Source organism: Phaenicophaeus curvirostris, chromosome 11, assembly GCF_032191515.1.
Source record: "Phaenicophaeus curvirostris isolate KB17595 chromosome 11, BPBGC_Pcur_1.0, whole genome shotgun sequence".
In the NCBI taxonomy this organism is placed as follows: domain Eukaryota; kingdom Metazoa; phylum Chordata; class Aves; order Cuculiformes; family Cuculidae; genus Phaenicophaeus; species Phaenicophaeus curvirostris.
In genome coordinates this window covers 15763398-15780728 of record NC_091402.1, presented here as the reverse complement: position 1 = coordinate 15780728, position 17331 = coordinate 15763398, and the positions used below count along the sequence as shown (strand labels likewise).

The 17331-nt window shown below is 45.2% G+C and overlaps 1 protein-coding gene across 7 annotated transcripts in view; it reads right to left on the bottom strand.

Annotated features, from left to right (window-relative positions):
• GRIP2 (glutamate receptor interacting protein 2) overlaps nt 1-17331 on the bottom strand; it is a 261667-nt gene that overhangs the window by 25194 nt on the left and 219142 nt on the right. For 5 of the 7 annotated variants that reach the window (XM_069865786.1, XM_069865785.1, XM_069865788.1 and 2 more), the window contains exons 10-14: nt 13490-13615; nt 12452-12604; nt 11990-12233; nt 7286-7431; nt 6539-6619 (exon numbers count right to left, since the gene is read on the bottom strand). In XM_069865786.1, the coding sequence (XP_069721887.1) occupies nt 6539-6619; nt 7286-7431; nt 11990-12233; nt 12452-12604; nt 13490-13615 (750 nt within the window). The remainder of the gene's footprint in view (nt 1-6538; nt 6620-7285; nt 7432-11989; nt 12234-12451; nt 12605-13489; nt 13616-17331) is intronic. The other 2 variants (XM_069865789.1, XM_069865784.1) reach the window with 1 other exon arrangement.

Below are 17331 nucleotides of genomic sequence, written 5' to 3'. Positions count from 1 at the left end.
AATGTGCCTGTGTGTGTGGCAGCTGCCTGCCTACAGGTGAGTGAGCTGCAATTTCACTGAAGGGGTGGCTCAGGCTAGGTCAAAGGCATTAGCTACATAGAACCCTGGTGAGATTTTGGATAAACCATTTCAAATTTGCTTGCAATTAAAAAAATTCACCCTTAAACTACATTATTATATTACTACAGCTGTGGTCTTCGGAGTTATGACATTTACACAGATGAGTAAAGCCTCTTTATTCATTTGTTTCTGCTGTAATTGTGGTTATTTCTCTTCAAAGGACATTGCCTTGGTAATTCTATTTGCTGTAGGAAGACATGGTTCAGATGCCCAGCCTTGCCTCCAGGTCTTGCTTTCCTATTTGTAAAACAGAGACAGCAACAAAGGGAGTCAAGGGAAGAGATGGATGGGGACACAGAGGCAGAAGCTGCTGTGCAGAAACCCATGCTCTCTCTCAGTAGGTGCTCTGGTTGCGGCCTCCCTCTGCCAGGGCAAACTACTTCAGGTAGAAGCAGGCTCTTTTTCAGATACATTTGTATTTTTCTGGTGAGTTTACCAATACAAAAAATAGTTTAAATCTGCTCCAGTGGCCCAGAACAAGCACCATAAATCAAGAGCTGGTGAAAGTAGACGCATGAGGTGGGGGGAGAAAATCAAACCGAAAACACTGCTTGGCGGCAGTGACAGGGCAGTGATAAAAAGGTGAATTGATCAATACTGTTATTTACTTTTTATAAATTGCTTTCAGTCTCTCACCACCTCTGCTGGGATTCTGGCTCACTCGGCGTTTACTCTGTGATGGATGACAAGGCCAGAAACACATGTCCGGTTTGTGTTTTTAATAGAATGCATAAGGACTCTTATTGGTAAATTATTCCCCTCCACGGAGCACAAGCACATATCTCACAGGCATCAAGGCGTTACAAATGTCCTTTGTTACTGACCAAGCAAACACAACCCTCTGCCAGTGTGTAATTAAAGGAAGCGTAATAACATCATACAAATACATTTAAGAAAGCAAGAAGTTATAAACTGAAACAAATAAATAAAATCAGAAACCAAATAATCTCAAGATATACAAGGAATGTGAAGAGGAATAAATGCAAATCAGAATCAATTACAAAAAGCAGCAGTGAAAATCAAGTCCTCAGTACCCAAATTTTCCTCTATTGTTCATTAGTTTTAGCAGCAGGGCTCAGTGCTGGGTCCAGCCCTGTTCAATGTCTTTATCAATGACCTGGATGAAGGCATTGAGTGCACCCTGAGCAAGTTTGTGGACGACACTAAGCTGGGTGGAAGTGTTGATCTGCTGGAGGGCAGGGAGGCTCCAAAGGGATCTGAACAGGCTGGACCGCTGGGCAGAGACCAATGGCATGAGGTTTAACAAGGCCAAATGCCGGGTCCTGCACTTGGGGCACAACAACCCTGTGCAGTGCTACAGACTGGGAGAAGCCTGGCTGGAAAGCTGCCTGGAGGAGAGGGACCTGGGGGTGTTGGTTGACAGCGACTGAACATGAGCCAGCAGTGGCCCAGGTGGCCAAGAAGGCCAATGGCATCTTGGCTTGGATCAGAAACGGTGTGACCAGCAGGGCCAGGGAGGTTCTTCTCCCTCTGTACTCGGCACTGGGGAGACCGCTCCTCAAATCCTGTGTTCAGTTCTGGGCCCCTCACCACAAGAAGGATGTTGAGGCTCTGGAATGAGTCCAGAGAAGAGCAACCAAGCTAGTGAAGGGGCTGGAGAACAGGCGTTATGAAGAACGGCTGAGAGAGCTGGGGGTGTTTAGCCTGGAGAAGAGAAGGCTGAGGGGAGACCTCATTGGTCTCTACAACTACCTGAAAGGAGGTTGTGGAGAGGAGGGAGCTGGCCTCTTCTCCCTAGTGACAGGGGACAGGACGAGAGGGAATGGCCTCAAGCTCCGCCAGGGGAGATTTAGGCTGGACATTAGGAAAAATTTTTCACGGAAAGGGTCATTGGGCACTGGAACAGGCTGCCCAGGGAGGTGGTTGACTCACCTTCCCTGGAGGTGTTTAAGGCACGGGTGGACGAGGTGCTAAGGGGCATGGTTTAGTGTTTGATAGGAATGGTTGGACTCGATGATCCGGTGGGTCTCTTCCAACTTGGTTATTCTATGATTCTATAAATTATGAGCGCCTCTAGCAAGACATTTACCCCACTGCAGATCTATTTCCTTTCAAAATCTCCAGGTAGCAAAACAGGGACAAACATGGTGAAAGCATCGGAGTGATGAGCTGCAAATCCCTGTTGAAGCTGCAGTGTTAGTGAGGGCGGAGGACAGGAGGCTGGTGGGCACACTCACTTGCAGCCACACTCTGACGGGCTGGCTGCAGGTCTCAGATTAATCCAGCACCAGCAAAACTACATTTGCTCAGCTCACAGATCCATCTTCTCACTAGGACAGTGATTACACTGCTTAAGCAACCTAATCAAAGTTATCCATCTATCCAGATTCCGGTTTTATCACCTGCAAGCAGATATACTACCTACTCCTTATCTGCAGTCTTCACACCAAGGGCACAGGAACTGGTTTGTTTAGATATATAAAGGTAATTTGATAAACACGCTATACAAAGCATTAATGCATAGCTAAAAATAATGGTAATTTCAATATCTGTTTAAACAGCAACAACACCACACCTGTACCCTGCAGTGAATTTCACAAGCCCTCAGAGAGGATACTCGAGGCAGAAGAAAAAAAAAAAAAAAGGAACCACAAAAAGCAATCTTTTGTGTAATCAACTATAATTTTCTAGAGGCTAATAACAAATCCATAACTTATTTTAAGAGGTCAGGTATTGAACACACAAGAATACAAAACTATTAGCTTGTCGCTGTTGGAGATTTTAATTTGTAAGAGATTTACAGAAAACCTACAAAGGCACAACTGTATCACTAGAACTGAACGCAGCCAGCGAGACCAGAGCATTTATAGCATGTGTCCTGCTAATGGAGATGAGTAGTTCAGGCTAACAAGAGCCACATCTTCACACCCCTGTGTCAAAAATCTCAGTTTGCACATCTTTACATTCCCACTATTCAGTGCTTCTCAGAGGTCGCTGCAAACAGTTGAGCTTCACAGCCCACACAGCTCTCTGAACCTTGTGAAGCAGAAAAGAGTGTACACTTGGCTCTTAAGCTGAGCAGGCAATTTATAAACAAATAAAGCCTTTTCCCTGAGACAGAAACTGAGGCACTAGAGTATGGAGAAAACGAGAGTGATTTTGCTGGCTTCTTGTCCCTCACCCCTGGATGAAGTACAGGGAAGCAGTGCAAACAGGGCAGCTTCAGTGTTTTGCTTTGCTAATTTGCATTTAGCAAACATAGGAGACTGAAATGAGGCTTGAGGGCATTGAGGTGCCACAGAAATACACAGCAGAGTCAGTGAAAGGCTCGACCCTTGGATTTCCTACACATTTTATGGAGAATGAAAGGGGAAATAATGCTATATGCAAATATTTGCACGGTGCATCTTCATTTGCTGCATCCCTTTGCCACTCTGTGTTTGAGAAGGAGTAAGAAATCCATGTGTGTGCACACAGCCATGTGCACAGACCACAACCGGGGGCTAGCTCAGCCCAAGCCTTCTCTTTCTAGCAAACCCTGAGACCTCAGAGAAGACAGAATGCCCTCAGCAAACATCTTGCCCTCACCAGAAGCAAGTACAGATCCTCTCTGTACAGTCATCCCAGCACCAGCAGCACCTGCCCTCATCATACAAAAACCTCCTGGGCTTTCAGCCCTTTTATGAGGCTTTCTAGCAGATTTCTGGTTCCTCTTGCAGCTAGCTCCATTACGCAAAGTCTTCCAATACATCCATCAAGAATCCTGCTCTCTTCCCCCTTTACTTAGCCCACCTCCCAGTTAGCTCCGAGAGCCACAGCACAGCAAGAATTTGATCACTTTTATTTCTGTAGTGCTCCTCTGATGAGGTTGTAATGCTTTCCGTCTGTGTAAGAAGGCAATGGTAAACTTTCCGGTACAGAGGGATTAACTATAAATGAGACAGGAGGTAAAACTCACAGAAAGCAACTCATATTTCATCTACAGCATAGCCAGACCACCACATTTTAGAACAAACTCAATTTTGTGGCCACAAAAGTGCAGGATGTCTTCTACTGACCCCTCTGGCTTGTCATCTCTTTAACCTGCCCTGGTTTTACAGAGTAGGGAACAGGAATCCAATGTGGGAGGCCAGTAAACCCAGCCCCCTATTTTAAAACTGTAGTCAAACATCTTTCATTATTAGAAGGAAATATGTAAAAGCTGTTTCTAGACCTATACAAGCATTTAAATCAGCAGAACTAGCAGGAACTGAGCAAAACAGAGTTGGTTTTACCTCTTTTCTCTTGCTGCTTGCATCACACTCCTGCGTGCGTATCACGTCTCTGCAGGAGGTACTTACCATAAGGCTGTTTGCTTTGATTTTAATGTTTGAAACTGGTATATTTATCTGCCCGGTCAGATGCAGAGTGACAAAACGATGATCTAATTCGCTAAGGGTCATGTGGACAGAGGCTTAGACAGACCAATATATGAAAACAGAATTAGGATTCAACTAGCATTTCATCCTTGCCACCGCATTATCTGGCTGTCTGTCTTTTGCTCCACTTGTAAATATAATTTTGGCTTTGACTCAGCAAAGGACTGGAATACATCTTAAGTTTATGCATATGCATTATTTAAACAATGTTCAATAATCAAAAAGATCAGATTCAAAGTATTGTTAAAAAATAGCATTGTAGTTGGATAAGGGGTATCAAACTATTTAAAACTCATGGGTCAGTTTCTTTTTATTTAGCAGTGATTTCAAAAACATGTGTGAAATCAATTTTTTAAACAAATTTCAAATGAAAACATTTTCAATATAAAAATACGTTTGAAATGTAAATGCACAGCTGAAGCAGATCCTATTTAAGAGAGACTCCACAAATAAAAACTAACAATCTTGCCGGTAACTCCGAGGCTCACTTTGCTCTCCAGCCCCAGATACAAACTAAGCTTTGAAGCTTAAATGGGACGACACCCTGTAAATGCTTAAGCCAGGGTTTTTTTTTCTACCAGATCCATCATCCTAGGCTGCTACCTGAGATTGCAACACCAACACAGTGGGCAAGGGCAGCAGACAGGCAACCCAGAGCAGGCAGGGGGGCTGCACTGTGCCCTGCTCCTCTGCCAGTGAAATGTTGTTACAGACACCCTGCTGCTTTCGGAAAGCACTTTGATGTCTTCAGACAGTAATTGCTACCAAGCCAAATGTTAAATACTGTGCTGTTATCTCTCAGAATTATCCTCATGGCACAAAAAGGGAAAGCTGGGAAGAGAGAGAAGAAATAACGCAGGGTGCAAAGCCATCACCCTGTTGATGTTCAAGTCACTCCTAAAATTCAGCCCGCTTAGACCAGAGCACCTCCAGTTAACTCACTGACTAATGCTGTAAATGCCAAGAGGTAATTGCAAATAGCTTATCTACATTAATGAAACCTAGTTTTTAAGTGTCCATAGCAACTCCATTCCCCAGACACAGCTGGGTCCACGCTCCTGAGGGCTTAGATGCAAGATCCCATTACTGCAGGTTCACAAGTTGCTTTGTTTCAGCTGAGAGATGGTGGCAGCCTCTGGGCATGGCAAATCTCAGATGATTCAACTCGGTTTACCCAGCAGTGAAAGAGAGATGACTGATGTGAGACCTCCTCACATCTGTGATAAAAGAAAAGTTCCCTGATGCAAGGCAAAACAAACAAGACCTCTTGCTGACCAAAAATTTGAGATGGATCTGCCTATATCATCCCCTTACAGCATCCTCTCCAAAGAGGTCAGAAGGTCTTTAAATTAAAAACATGCTTCAGAAAAGAAACAAAGATAATTAATCAAGAGCGAGCAGAGAAGAAAGCAAAGAAATAAAAAGGTTTATGTCTTATTCTCTCAACGCCCACCAAGTCCTGGCAGATGATCTCCTCCATGGTTGGGGTTAGTCAATGCAATGACTCCTGGAAAATGCCACCAAACACCCTCCTGTCCCTAAAGTGCCTTCCCCTCATCCCTAAGGCCCACCACTCTTGGCAGTTTTACCTCTCTACCCTTCAAGCTGTGGGTTCACCTCACACTTGCTTTCCTCCCTCCACCTTTCCCTGCAAGGGTCCCAACAGACCTGTGCTATTCTTTTCTAAATAGAACATGATACAACCGTGAGCAATAAAATAATATCAATAACTTAAATAATAATTAAAAATAAAAATACTACTAATATAATATTACTTTATAGCACAGAGCAGCTGATGAGTTGCGATACATTCTTTGCACTAACCCTTCAACCCTTTATGCAGATGCTTTTCTGTGCAGCTGCCAATTCATGGAGGCAGGAACCATATGTCTAATTCAGTGTGGGGTAAATCACAAGCACTGCAAGTACTACCATGAAACCCTGTGTACTCTTATCTCTCTCCGTCAGGCCTGTCTGATGGGCCAGGGTGGAAAGCAATGGCTCTTGCAACTGGTAGTGCAAGTCAGAGCAATACTTACAGCTGATTGTAATTCCAAGCTCTACACCTCTTTTCTTGGGCAATTTAACGTGGAAAGTACCGCTGCTGGGTATGACAGACTCTATAAAACAAAAAAACAGACAAAAGAAAACAAGAGAAATGAGAGAGTTTGCAGTAGCATGCTTGGTTTCTTTGGAACCAAGAAAAAGCAGCCCATAAAATTCAGCTTTATTGATTCAAACAAGGTTGTTATTCAAGGCCCTGCAGACTTCAGGTTGAAATTTGGATTCTCATTAAAAATACATGCTCTGAACACCAACTGAAATGCTCACGTCATGCTCTATTTCAAAACTGAGGCAGCTCTGTCAACATAAAAGGGAAAAACGTGAGTTGTGCTTTTTTTTTTTTTTAATACAAAGCTGCACTTTAGCCCTACTCAATAGCTTTGGCTCCCTCCTCGTTTCAAGGCCATACGTTAATGTAAATATTATTCGTATAAATGGGTATATATTTAAAGTGCAGGTGGCCTCTTCATCTGCTCCTTAGGCTTATCTCAGCCAAGGCATGAGCACAAGGCGTTTATGAAAGGATCAGGACTCTCCATCTCACTCCACGTTAGAGAACGAATTGAAATGGAAAGGACCCCACAAGGTCTTCTCCCTCTTCCCTCTGAGCTCTAGCAAAAGGCTCATGTATCTGTGTTGAATAACCTCCCTCCTATAGGTTAGCAAAGGCACTGGGAGAGTCCTGCTGGTAGCGAGGAAAAGCAATTCCTGTGGCAACGTACCTGCAACATCAAATTCAATCTCAAGCACCACTTTGTTTGTGAGTGCAGCATCACGCAAAAGCTGATTAGCTTCCTCCATAGTTCCATCCTCAGTTGCAATGCCATTGATAGAAAGGACTCTGTCTCCTACTTGCAGCAGCCCACACCTGCAGTCCACATTGGGAAAAGAGGGAAAGGGGACAAGAGGCAGAGAAAAAGAGGAAAAGAAGAAAAAACGGCACAACCAGCCATAAGTTACTTTTGCCAGGTAAATCTTTTACAAGACACATAGTGACAAATCCTGCAGAAGTGGCCCAGGAGAGAAGAGAATTCATTCTGCAACACCTGTACCAGTGCCAAGAGCCCCTAGAAGGTCACAAAGCAGCAAATCCTTGTGGCTTGTTTAAGTTCAGGCAGAGTTTGCTCCTAAATAACCATTTTTGGTCATATTTCCTGCAACTGCCAGGAAGGAAAAAAAGTAACCCTCACCTTCCTGAAAGTCAACTCCATGGCAAGAGATGAGAGTGATAAATACAAGATCATGTGCCCTTGTACTCTATATGATGGTATACAGCCTTTTCCATGTGCCTGTGCCCTCTGAAACCAAAACTAATGGCACCGAAAATTGCACAGTCCTCTGCTTAATACATGGCTAATATTGAAGTTACAATCCTATGAACTCACTGAAACATCTCAGCAAATTGGATAATCATTTATCCGTTGTAACTGCATTTCTGGAAGCCAAATGCACATTGCTACTGTTTAACTGCCTTGAAAGGCCAATATTATTCCAATGCGATATCCTGCCAATATAACCACAACTGGCATTTTGGGATTTTTAGTTTAGACCCACTTTCTCCAAGACCACAGATCAGCAGTTTGGTTTTCTTTTTCCTTGGGAAGAAAAACAATGATGGCTAGGCTGTTTGAGATACACTGCTACAGCACAGTTTGCCTCTTGGGACCCCTCTGTATTTATAAGCAAGGATTTTTTCACACATGAACCATCACATTCTGTATTCACTCTCCCTTCTTTTTTTTTTTTTTTAATCAAGATGAATCTCCACCTTACTGAGCTAGCCCATGGCTCTACAAAATAAATAGTGTAGTGTTCCCTGTGACTGGCTACGGGCAATCCCTCATCTTCCTTCTCCTCCACACCCTTGATAGTTGTTTTCTATAACCACATCTTTTCAGCTTTCCACTCTTCATCTGTCTATAAGGCTGTCACCTTGAGCAAAGCTTGGGAAACCACTCCTCTTTCGCCATTAACATAAGCTACAGAGTGGTCTCCAAACAGCCTAGGGGTTATGGGAACAAGTTTAAAATTCATCTCTAAATTTGTATTTATTTTACCAAAAAGATTTCCCAGAACACATCCATTATCCTGTTTTGAGCCTTCTCCAGAGAATGTTTATTCCTCTGTTCTTTAATAATCAAGCGCATCCTTTGCCCTCTCCTTTCTAGATAACAGTTTCCGCTGATATTTCAGGGAAGACAGCTTGTTTTTTACTAACCCTTCCAGCCACTCTTCATCACCCACATCCAATTCAATTCTAAAAATCCTTGGTACTGATGCTTCCAGGCACAGGAAGACAACACCAAAGGCAACAGATACTTGCTGTACTATTCACCTCCAAACAACAGGATGTATCCGAAAGGCCAGGTTATCAAGAAAAAAAATACACATATCCAAATTCAAGAAAAGTTTTTGTCAGTAGCCCATCAAAACTTGAGATAGGAGTAAATTTGGAGTGAGCCCAGGGAAGTTACTTTACTGGTAGGAAGGTATTAAACTTGCAGTATTTTTATGCTTCTGCTTGAATTTATGCCATCCATGGAAAAATGCTGGCTATTTTATGAAATGTAAGTTCAGAATTGTTTGTGCAAGGAGACTTGAATTAGGACATAAAACTTCATGTTGTATAAATGAATCCACCCTTGCAAATAAAGTACATCAAGTTTAATTACAACCCTTTACTGGGGTTGTGGCTATGCAGCCATATAAATGTGCTTGGAAATACCAGCTTATAAATATGAAGGTGGCAAGGAGTCTCTGGATGGAGACAGCCCTTTGGATGTGTCCAAGATGGGAATGTCTCCCCAAGGCTGCAGAGATCTGCATTCTGTCATGACTCATTCCTTGGGCTTAAAGACAGCAATGGAGCAGCAGAGGTGTCTTGCTAGACACAGCCCAAATCCAAACTTGGAGCAGGATACATGCTGAAGATCTCACTTGGCATCATCAGCATCTGCACGGTCACTCCAGCCGTGGGGTGGCAGCAGTTGTGATCTCGGTCATGTGGCTGCCTGCAGAAACCGATCCATTGTGCCCTTACACGACCCCACGTTGGCCTGTACAGGTCAGACGTGCACACCTGCATGTGCCTGTCCATCAACGTCTACACATCGGTGGGCGAGTCTCAGCCCCCAAAAGATCAAAGCTCTTCTCACAGCTTCACTCACCTGCTAAGCTTTCCTTTTGCAAACTCTTCATACTCAAAAGCTAGAAACACAATGATCAAACAACTGTGTATGAGCAGAGCTAGAAAACATGTAACTCGGCAGGAAGCATTGATTTTGGATATTGGGATGGAGAAGCTAGATACGCTCCCACTGTTGTCAATGACAGTTGGGGGAGGATGGACACAAAAGCTGCATGTTTCAAGGCAGTCAAGAGGGGATATCAGGCATCTTCCTATTCTGCCCTCCCTGCTGATAACAGAGGCTGAATCACCCTTTTATTAGGAGTCCAGAGGCATCATCTTGCAGCCAGGAAACAAAAAAAAACAGGTGGGGAGGGAGGTCTATGAGATGCTATTGGCTACTGTAAAACAAATCACAAGCCAGGGAGGTGATTTCGCTTCAAACCGCCTGCCACAAGCTAGCACGAACCAGATAATAAATGTAACCTCAACCTCCCTGAAAAGAGGGTGGTGTTAGCAGCACTCAAATTTACTAGGCTCCCAAGAGGCAGCTCCTCCACAGAGGAAAGAAAGAAAGAGCTCAGTGGGATAGCAAGAAACAAAAAGTGAAATGAAAACATTAAACTGCCTTTTTCACCTAACTGCAAGCCCAGTGCACTTATCACTTCAAGATGGGGAGGAAGAGAGAGTTTTCCTGCCAGCCAGCAAGAGCAGCACAGTCTAGGAAAGGAAAAAATACACAGCAGAGATTTAATCCTCAAATCAAATCCAGGCTGTAAATGCGGAAAGGATTGCTCCCTGTAACCAGAAAGCAGTATGCAGGAGCCAGGAGAGCATGAATTCTGCTGGGTGGGCAGCCGAGAGGGAGCTGTGACACATCAGAGCCAAATAAGACTACACCACAAGCGTTTGCTTTGGCTCCAGGCTTGGCAAGAGGATAAATCAAAGCCAGGAGGATTTCAGTACATCTTCCTCCTCCCCTGGGACAGCAAGCTTTGTCGCTGCCCAATTTTCAAAAGGAGAGCTTTGGAACGCGAGTCAAATTTACCCTGGTAATGGAGAATAAAAAAAACCCAAACGCTATCACTTTCCTTTTTAAACCCTGTTTGGAAACAATAAAACCCAAAAGGCATAAAAGGCTTTTGAAATCTCTCTTAACCTGTATCACTCAGGACAATTCTTTTTCCTGTGCTAGCCCCTTGTCCCTGTCTTCCACATGCTTTTCCCTGCCTCTGCACGAGCCACCTGGAAAAGCTACCACACAGATTCTGCTCTGCACAGTAAGGACTTGCATTTCCTTTTGCAAGTGCTTTCACTAACATATGACTCCCAGTTTTCCCAGGCTGCCACGGGGACACCAAACCATCAGCACGCGCTGACGAAGCCTTTAGAATCCTCTCTTCCCAAAAGGAAGGGTCTGCAGCAGGAACTGAGCACTGCCACGTCGTTGCACCTCAGGGACCCCTAGGCAGGATGGACCAACAGTGGCAATCACAGGCGGGAAGAGAAACCAGCACGGGGGAATCCGTGCCAGCTCGCTCATCCCTCACTATTTTATCTGCCTATCGAAACCAGCTGTCCTATCCACACCACAAGAGCTCAAACCATGCTGGGACCTGATCCTTTTCGCAAGAAAAACCTTGCTAAAGGGCACCTCCACCATAGTGCACAGACACTCAAGCAAGACTTTAAGAGTCAGCAAGCGTATTTGAAAAAGTTTAGTCAGAGCAGCCAGAGCTCCTGACCTGAGGTTTGGCCACGGGAGGAGTCATCAGTCCCAGTATCCCTGGGGGGTGACACACAGCAGTTAACACTTCTCCATTCTGCCCTTTTCCCAGCACTATTGATCCAAAAGCAAGAGTGTTTAAATGCAGCACCTATCTGCTCCTCAAACAGCCATCCCCTCATTCAAAAACCTTGGCTTTAAGACCAATTTATGTAGTTGGGCCCTGTCACAATGAAACCAGGCAGAAAACACTTTGCTGGGTCCACTTGTTTAGATCTTTCCCCTTCCTGCACCCAGATGAAAGCTTTATCTTTCAAAGAGAAAAAAAAAAAAAAAGAAAAAAAAAGAAAGGAATGGCAATGGCTCTTTCACACAGACACACGCGCCCTTCCTCCTCCTCCCAGAACAGCCGCAGCCTGGTGCCAAGACGTTCACCTGGGATGCGAGGGAGGCCGCGGTCAGCCGACGAGTGCAGAAATGGCAGTGACAGTAAACCATGCCCAGTGAAGAATGGGAGATATTACAAGGATGATAGTAAATATCTAAATGATCCTCTGAGGAGAGAAAACAAACCAAACCATGAAACGTTCAGCAGCAGCACCATCAGCATCCAAGGGCAAGGTCTCTAACCTCTCTGCCGGGCTGTCGGGCTCAATAAATCGGACGAGAGGTGGGGAAGACAGGGTTTCAGTAGCAAAGATGCCTCCCTGGAGCTGAAGTCCAAAGCCATTCAAAGGGTCTCCCGTGAGCACCACCTCTGTTGTCTCCGTGTGGACTATCTGCCCGCCAGGACCCACTGTGCTGGAGGCCAGTGACACTGAGAGGAGGAGAGAGGCAGAAGGTCAGGGTAGCAGGTCAGGTCACAGACCTTGGTTTGCAGTGGTGAGGACAGTGACCGCGCATGAGAGAGGCACTGACAGTGCTGAGATGAGCGGTCCTACCCCATCTAACAGTCAACAATAACGACAATAAGTACAGCAAGGCAAGCATGCACGCCCTTGTCCAACCCGGCCCGAGCCCTCCCACCACTCTTACATGAGCTCTTGTGCTCCTTCTTCTTCTGCCTTCTCCTTAGCATAGTGGTGCGGGGGCTCATGGGATGGGAGCTGCGAGGTAGCGTGTTCGAGTTCTGGCAGGGGAAGCCCTGTGCGTTCATGGTGGGAGATGAGAAGTTGGCAGCCACCAGAGCTGGAGAAATACAGAGCATGTTAAGGATGCGCGCAGAGAAGCGTGGCAGCAGGTTCAGGTAATGGGTGTTCATCAAACACCTGATGCGTTTGGACTAACTCCTGCTTTCCAGCTCCAGGGCTTAAGATTTCGGTAAGAACCACGTCCTGGTCTTGCAGCTCCAGGAGAGCTGTGAGAGGGGTGGTTGGGCTGAAGATGGGCAATACTGTCTGGTGCGCAGTGACTCCAGTGACTAGGCTGCCTGTCACTGCAGCATCCAGTCCACCAGCTGAGAAGAGTATCATGGATGCAGGACAGCCAAAAGTAGGCTGGCACAATGGTACTAACAAACTTTAAATACATGGAAAGAGAAACCACAGCTTGAACTTGAGCTGCTGGGAAAACTGGGCTACCCTGTCTGCATCCCAACACACATTTCCTCCCTATCTTGCTGTCACAAGACAAGAAACTTGGGGGTGAACAAAGCCTGTGGGGTTACAGAGAGATTTTGAAGCAGCTGTAATCCTGCTGCTAACATGTTGCGTGGCACCAGGGCTGAGCTGGATGTGTTGATGTATCACATTCCTACACGCCACCAGAGATGCCCTCCTTGTCCTGTAGCAACTCATTTTCATCCTTGTTCATATGAAACCTGGCACTGGGGTGTGGGGTTAGAGGATGAGAGCCTGGGTCTACCCAGCACACCGCTCTCACAGCGGTAACCAGATCTGCACACGCTGGGCTGCAGATACTGATTACGCACCGCAGCACCGGACCTGTGAAAACAGTTCCAGGTGATCAAGGAGGAAACAAGTGACATTTGCAGCTTCGATATTACAGAAATGGAAGGGCACAACATGAATGAACACGCGCAGAGACAGAGGCAAGGCTGCGTGCTGGGGTTACATTTGCAGTAATCCTGTCCAGGTGTCTGGTTCCACGTAGGCGTCTTGCAGTGCCCGGGGTGGTGGGTGTGACAGTAGTTGACACAGGGGTCCCAGCAGTGGTGGTGGTCACTCTTCTGAACCTTGACTGATGGCGCCCAGGGGAGCAGAAATCACCACAGGCAGGAAGAATAAGTGAGAAAAAGAAAAGGTAAGAAGCATAAGCCAGGAGACTATAGAAAAGAGCCTCATACTCGCTCTGACCAAGTCAGGATTCAGCCACAGTTTGTCAAGCACCAGCAGCAAAAATGCATCCCCATATAACCTCATGACACTTGATGCAGAGTGGCAGAAATCCACCTCTTCCCTATCAAAATCTCTGTATCCTGAGCCAATGGCCTGACTAAGCCATGCTGGCAGCGCACAGATGTCATTAACATTTGCAGTCTGTTGTGCGACGTGCAGAAGCTCCCTCCAGCCACAAGTTTCCCGGAGAGGCCATCAGTGTTATCCGACAGCACCAGGGAAACCTCCTTGTGCTGTTTCCCACCTTGCTGCTGGAGCTGCCCTCCCGGGGACAAGGCACAACACTTTCTGCACATGCCAAGGACTGTTTTGAGCACTTTGCTCAGCTTCAGCATTTGGTTGTTTAGCAGCTGCTCTTGGCTGGGAATCCATCACAGTGCACATATGGATCAAAGAGAAGTGGAGGGCTGCCTCTAGCTCACCAGAATAAAAGGGATTTTACATGCTACTCCTTAAAGGTGATTACAGAGGGCCACTGACACAGGAAGAGATACTAAAACTGTGGCAAACTGTAAATTAAAATATGGCACCAAGGTGGCAAACTCTATTCAAAGGCACATGACTGCTTCAGCTTCAACCTTCACAACTGCTTTAGCTTCAACCCTAACCCCAGCACAGCACGTTAGCAGAAATCTGTTGCAGTATCATGCAACATCCATCATCTGGAAATACCTTTTCCCAGGAACAGTGGCTTTGCAACACCAGGTCACAATGCCACAAGTCTCCTCTGAAGTGCTTCAAACACCTCCCCCCACCAGCACAGGTATTTTCTCTGTTCTCATTGACCTTTTGGCCTTGGGCAGCACAGGCTCAGTTTGGCTTTCCTTGCCTAACAGCACTGGCTTTTCTCTCGTGAAATCTCTGCACCATGCTATCTGGATCTACTTTCTTCTGAGAGGAATTGCTGACTAATGAGCAAGATTGCAAGTGTCTCTTTTATTCAGTTAAGCATGAACAGCATCCCACAGCAAAGCATCACTGCAACCAGGAGTTATTCCAGAGCTCTCAGCTTTGCAACCACTTGCACTGACTGGCAAATGCGCTTCCAGGACGGGATGCCCTCCAGGCTCTGTGTCCTCCAAGCAGGCAGAAACAGCACTGATACTACCTGAGCTTTCTGAGGGTGCAAACCTGGCTCAGGGACTCAGTTCATGTAGTGAGTCCACCCAGAGATCTCACCTAAATGTCATCTATTAGTGCCTTTAACAGTGGAAACCCATTTTGTATGCATTCATCACAGTCATCAAATCGTTTAGGTCAGGTTTTCCAACCAATATAGTGATTTTATTCAGTCTTTGTTGAACATTTAGTGAGTTTAGCACTTCATCTATCAATCTCTTCAAAAATACACTTCCAGTTCTAGAGTTTGTTTTCTGGATTCAAAAGTAAATTCAGAGGCAGGCAGATTTTAAAAACAAAAATCAAATTGATAAGTGTAGCTACATCTAGACAAAGAGGAAAAGTCTTAATAGAATTGAATACTTTGAATGCAGGGACAGAGCTTATGGGCATATATACAAAGTCACTTAATCCATTTATAGTAATTAGAACTCTTCCATTTGTCTATAAATCCTTAGCTCATATCTGACAACAGAAACAAAATGCCTTTGAAACTCAGCTGTCAGTGCATTGGGTAAGAGATTTTGGACAACTCTGTGCTCAAAACCTACAACAGCCTTCCCCAAGCTTTCGCACATTATCCCTGCCTGAGGAAACCCATCCATCCCAGCACTGCTCCTGGGCATCATCCGCTCCTGCTGATCTAGTGAGCAGGATGTAATCTGCCCACAAACTCTCCAAATGCCCCCAGAGCCACAGAGAAAGCAAACTCAGTTTGACAAATCTCGTGCTTCAAGTTTAGACCATATTTTTACATGGCAGCTGTAGCATCAGATCCCTCTCTACCTCCTCAATAACTGGATTTTGATTGCATGAGAAGCCACATTTAAAAAATATAATGTCAAGCCCCATACAGGCACACACTAGACAGACTGAGTAATGCAAGTGCTGAACAGGGACACGTCTACACGGGCTCCTCTCCTCAGCTGCTTTCCCCGGGCTTTGCTCTCCTGCCAACCATGACAGTTTGCTTCTGCATGGCCCATTTTTCCTTACTGCCCCTATTTGTTTCCCTCAACTCAGAAAAAGCAGCCTGTGGATTTGGCACTCGGCATCTGGAGCAGAAGGCTGCATCTCTACCAGGCTCAGATGCAGTTTGTCAGCTTTGGTGCAGTTCTTGGCTGCGCAGCATGGGCTGCATGGTGCTGGTTACAGTACTGAGGAGCACTGCTTTGTGAGCTGTTCCTCGTGCCCCAGGTGCTTTCTTTCCTACACCCGCTACCTCTCTTTCCCATCTCCATCAGCACTGGTGAAGGTTCAAGCCCAAGCACCGGACTCCAACCACACTTCTGCCTCCTACAGCCATATAGATGAACAGCATCCTTCTCTATGATCTCTCATAGAGCTTAATTAAAGTGGAATTAAAGTGTTAAAGAGCTTAATCAAAAGTGGAAACAACTGTTATATCCCTTATTTTTCATAATCACGTGTTGCAATTATTCACCCAAGCTTGCATTCTGTACTTCTGCCACAGCAAACCGATCTGATGTTTGGAGGTATGGGTAAAAAGGCTCTGAACACACCCAGCTGTCCTTCCACAGATGCTCCTCCTGAACTGCTGCTGAATATATATACTCTGAAAGAAGATTAGGTCCAGGGCACTAATGGAAGGATGAGAATAGTTCATTTTAACAGTCACTGAAAAAGGATTACAGTTTTCCATTTTTTCTTGGCACAAAGGTCAAGTCATCCATATCCTCTGTTAAAATGCTTTAATTCTGCACAAATTGGACTGGGCATTTAAGAGATTTATTTCTAGACATGGAGATGTTATTAGATTCGATGTTTCACCACATCATGCTAAACATGACAACACAGATATTTTCTTCCTTTCCCCAAACTATCCTAGAGGAAGCTGTGCACAGGGCTACTGTGCATCAATATTATTAAAATGCATGCTCCTGAGGGACAAGTGACTGAAAGTGGTTGCAAAAGGGGCCGATACAGTCACACCTGAAAACCTGAATGAGAAGACTACCAGTACAGACTGTAAGAAAATTGGAAGCAAGAAGTTGCAACAAATCTACCAGTGTTATGTTCACAATGAAGTTAACATGATAGCCTGAGTGAGTTTCTCGTATGGAGTAAGAAGCCAAAGGTGGGCAACAAGGATGCTCATCAGTGAATTCCTAATAACATTTACAGGCATTTGGGGCTTGATTTCACTGGAGGCAGAACTTTTTTCCCCGAGTATTTCTTTAGTGGGGGGTGGTAGAAAACAGAAGCTACAGATGTATTCACTCTAGCCCTGGCTGCTTAGACACAATGACCATTCAAACAGGCTGGTTCAGAAGATGAACTCTGATATTACAGCTTTGTTTTTTAAGCAACTCCAGCAGGATCCTGCCTAACTACTGACATGTCCTTTACAAAGCCTCACCATGCACCAACAAATAAAAGCTGAGCTTGGAAATACGTTTGCCAGCACCAAGGTTGTTT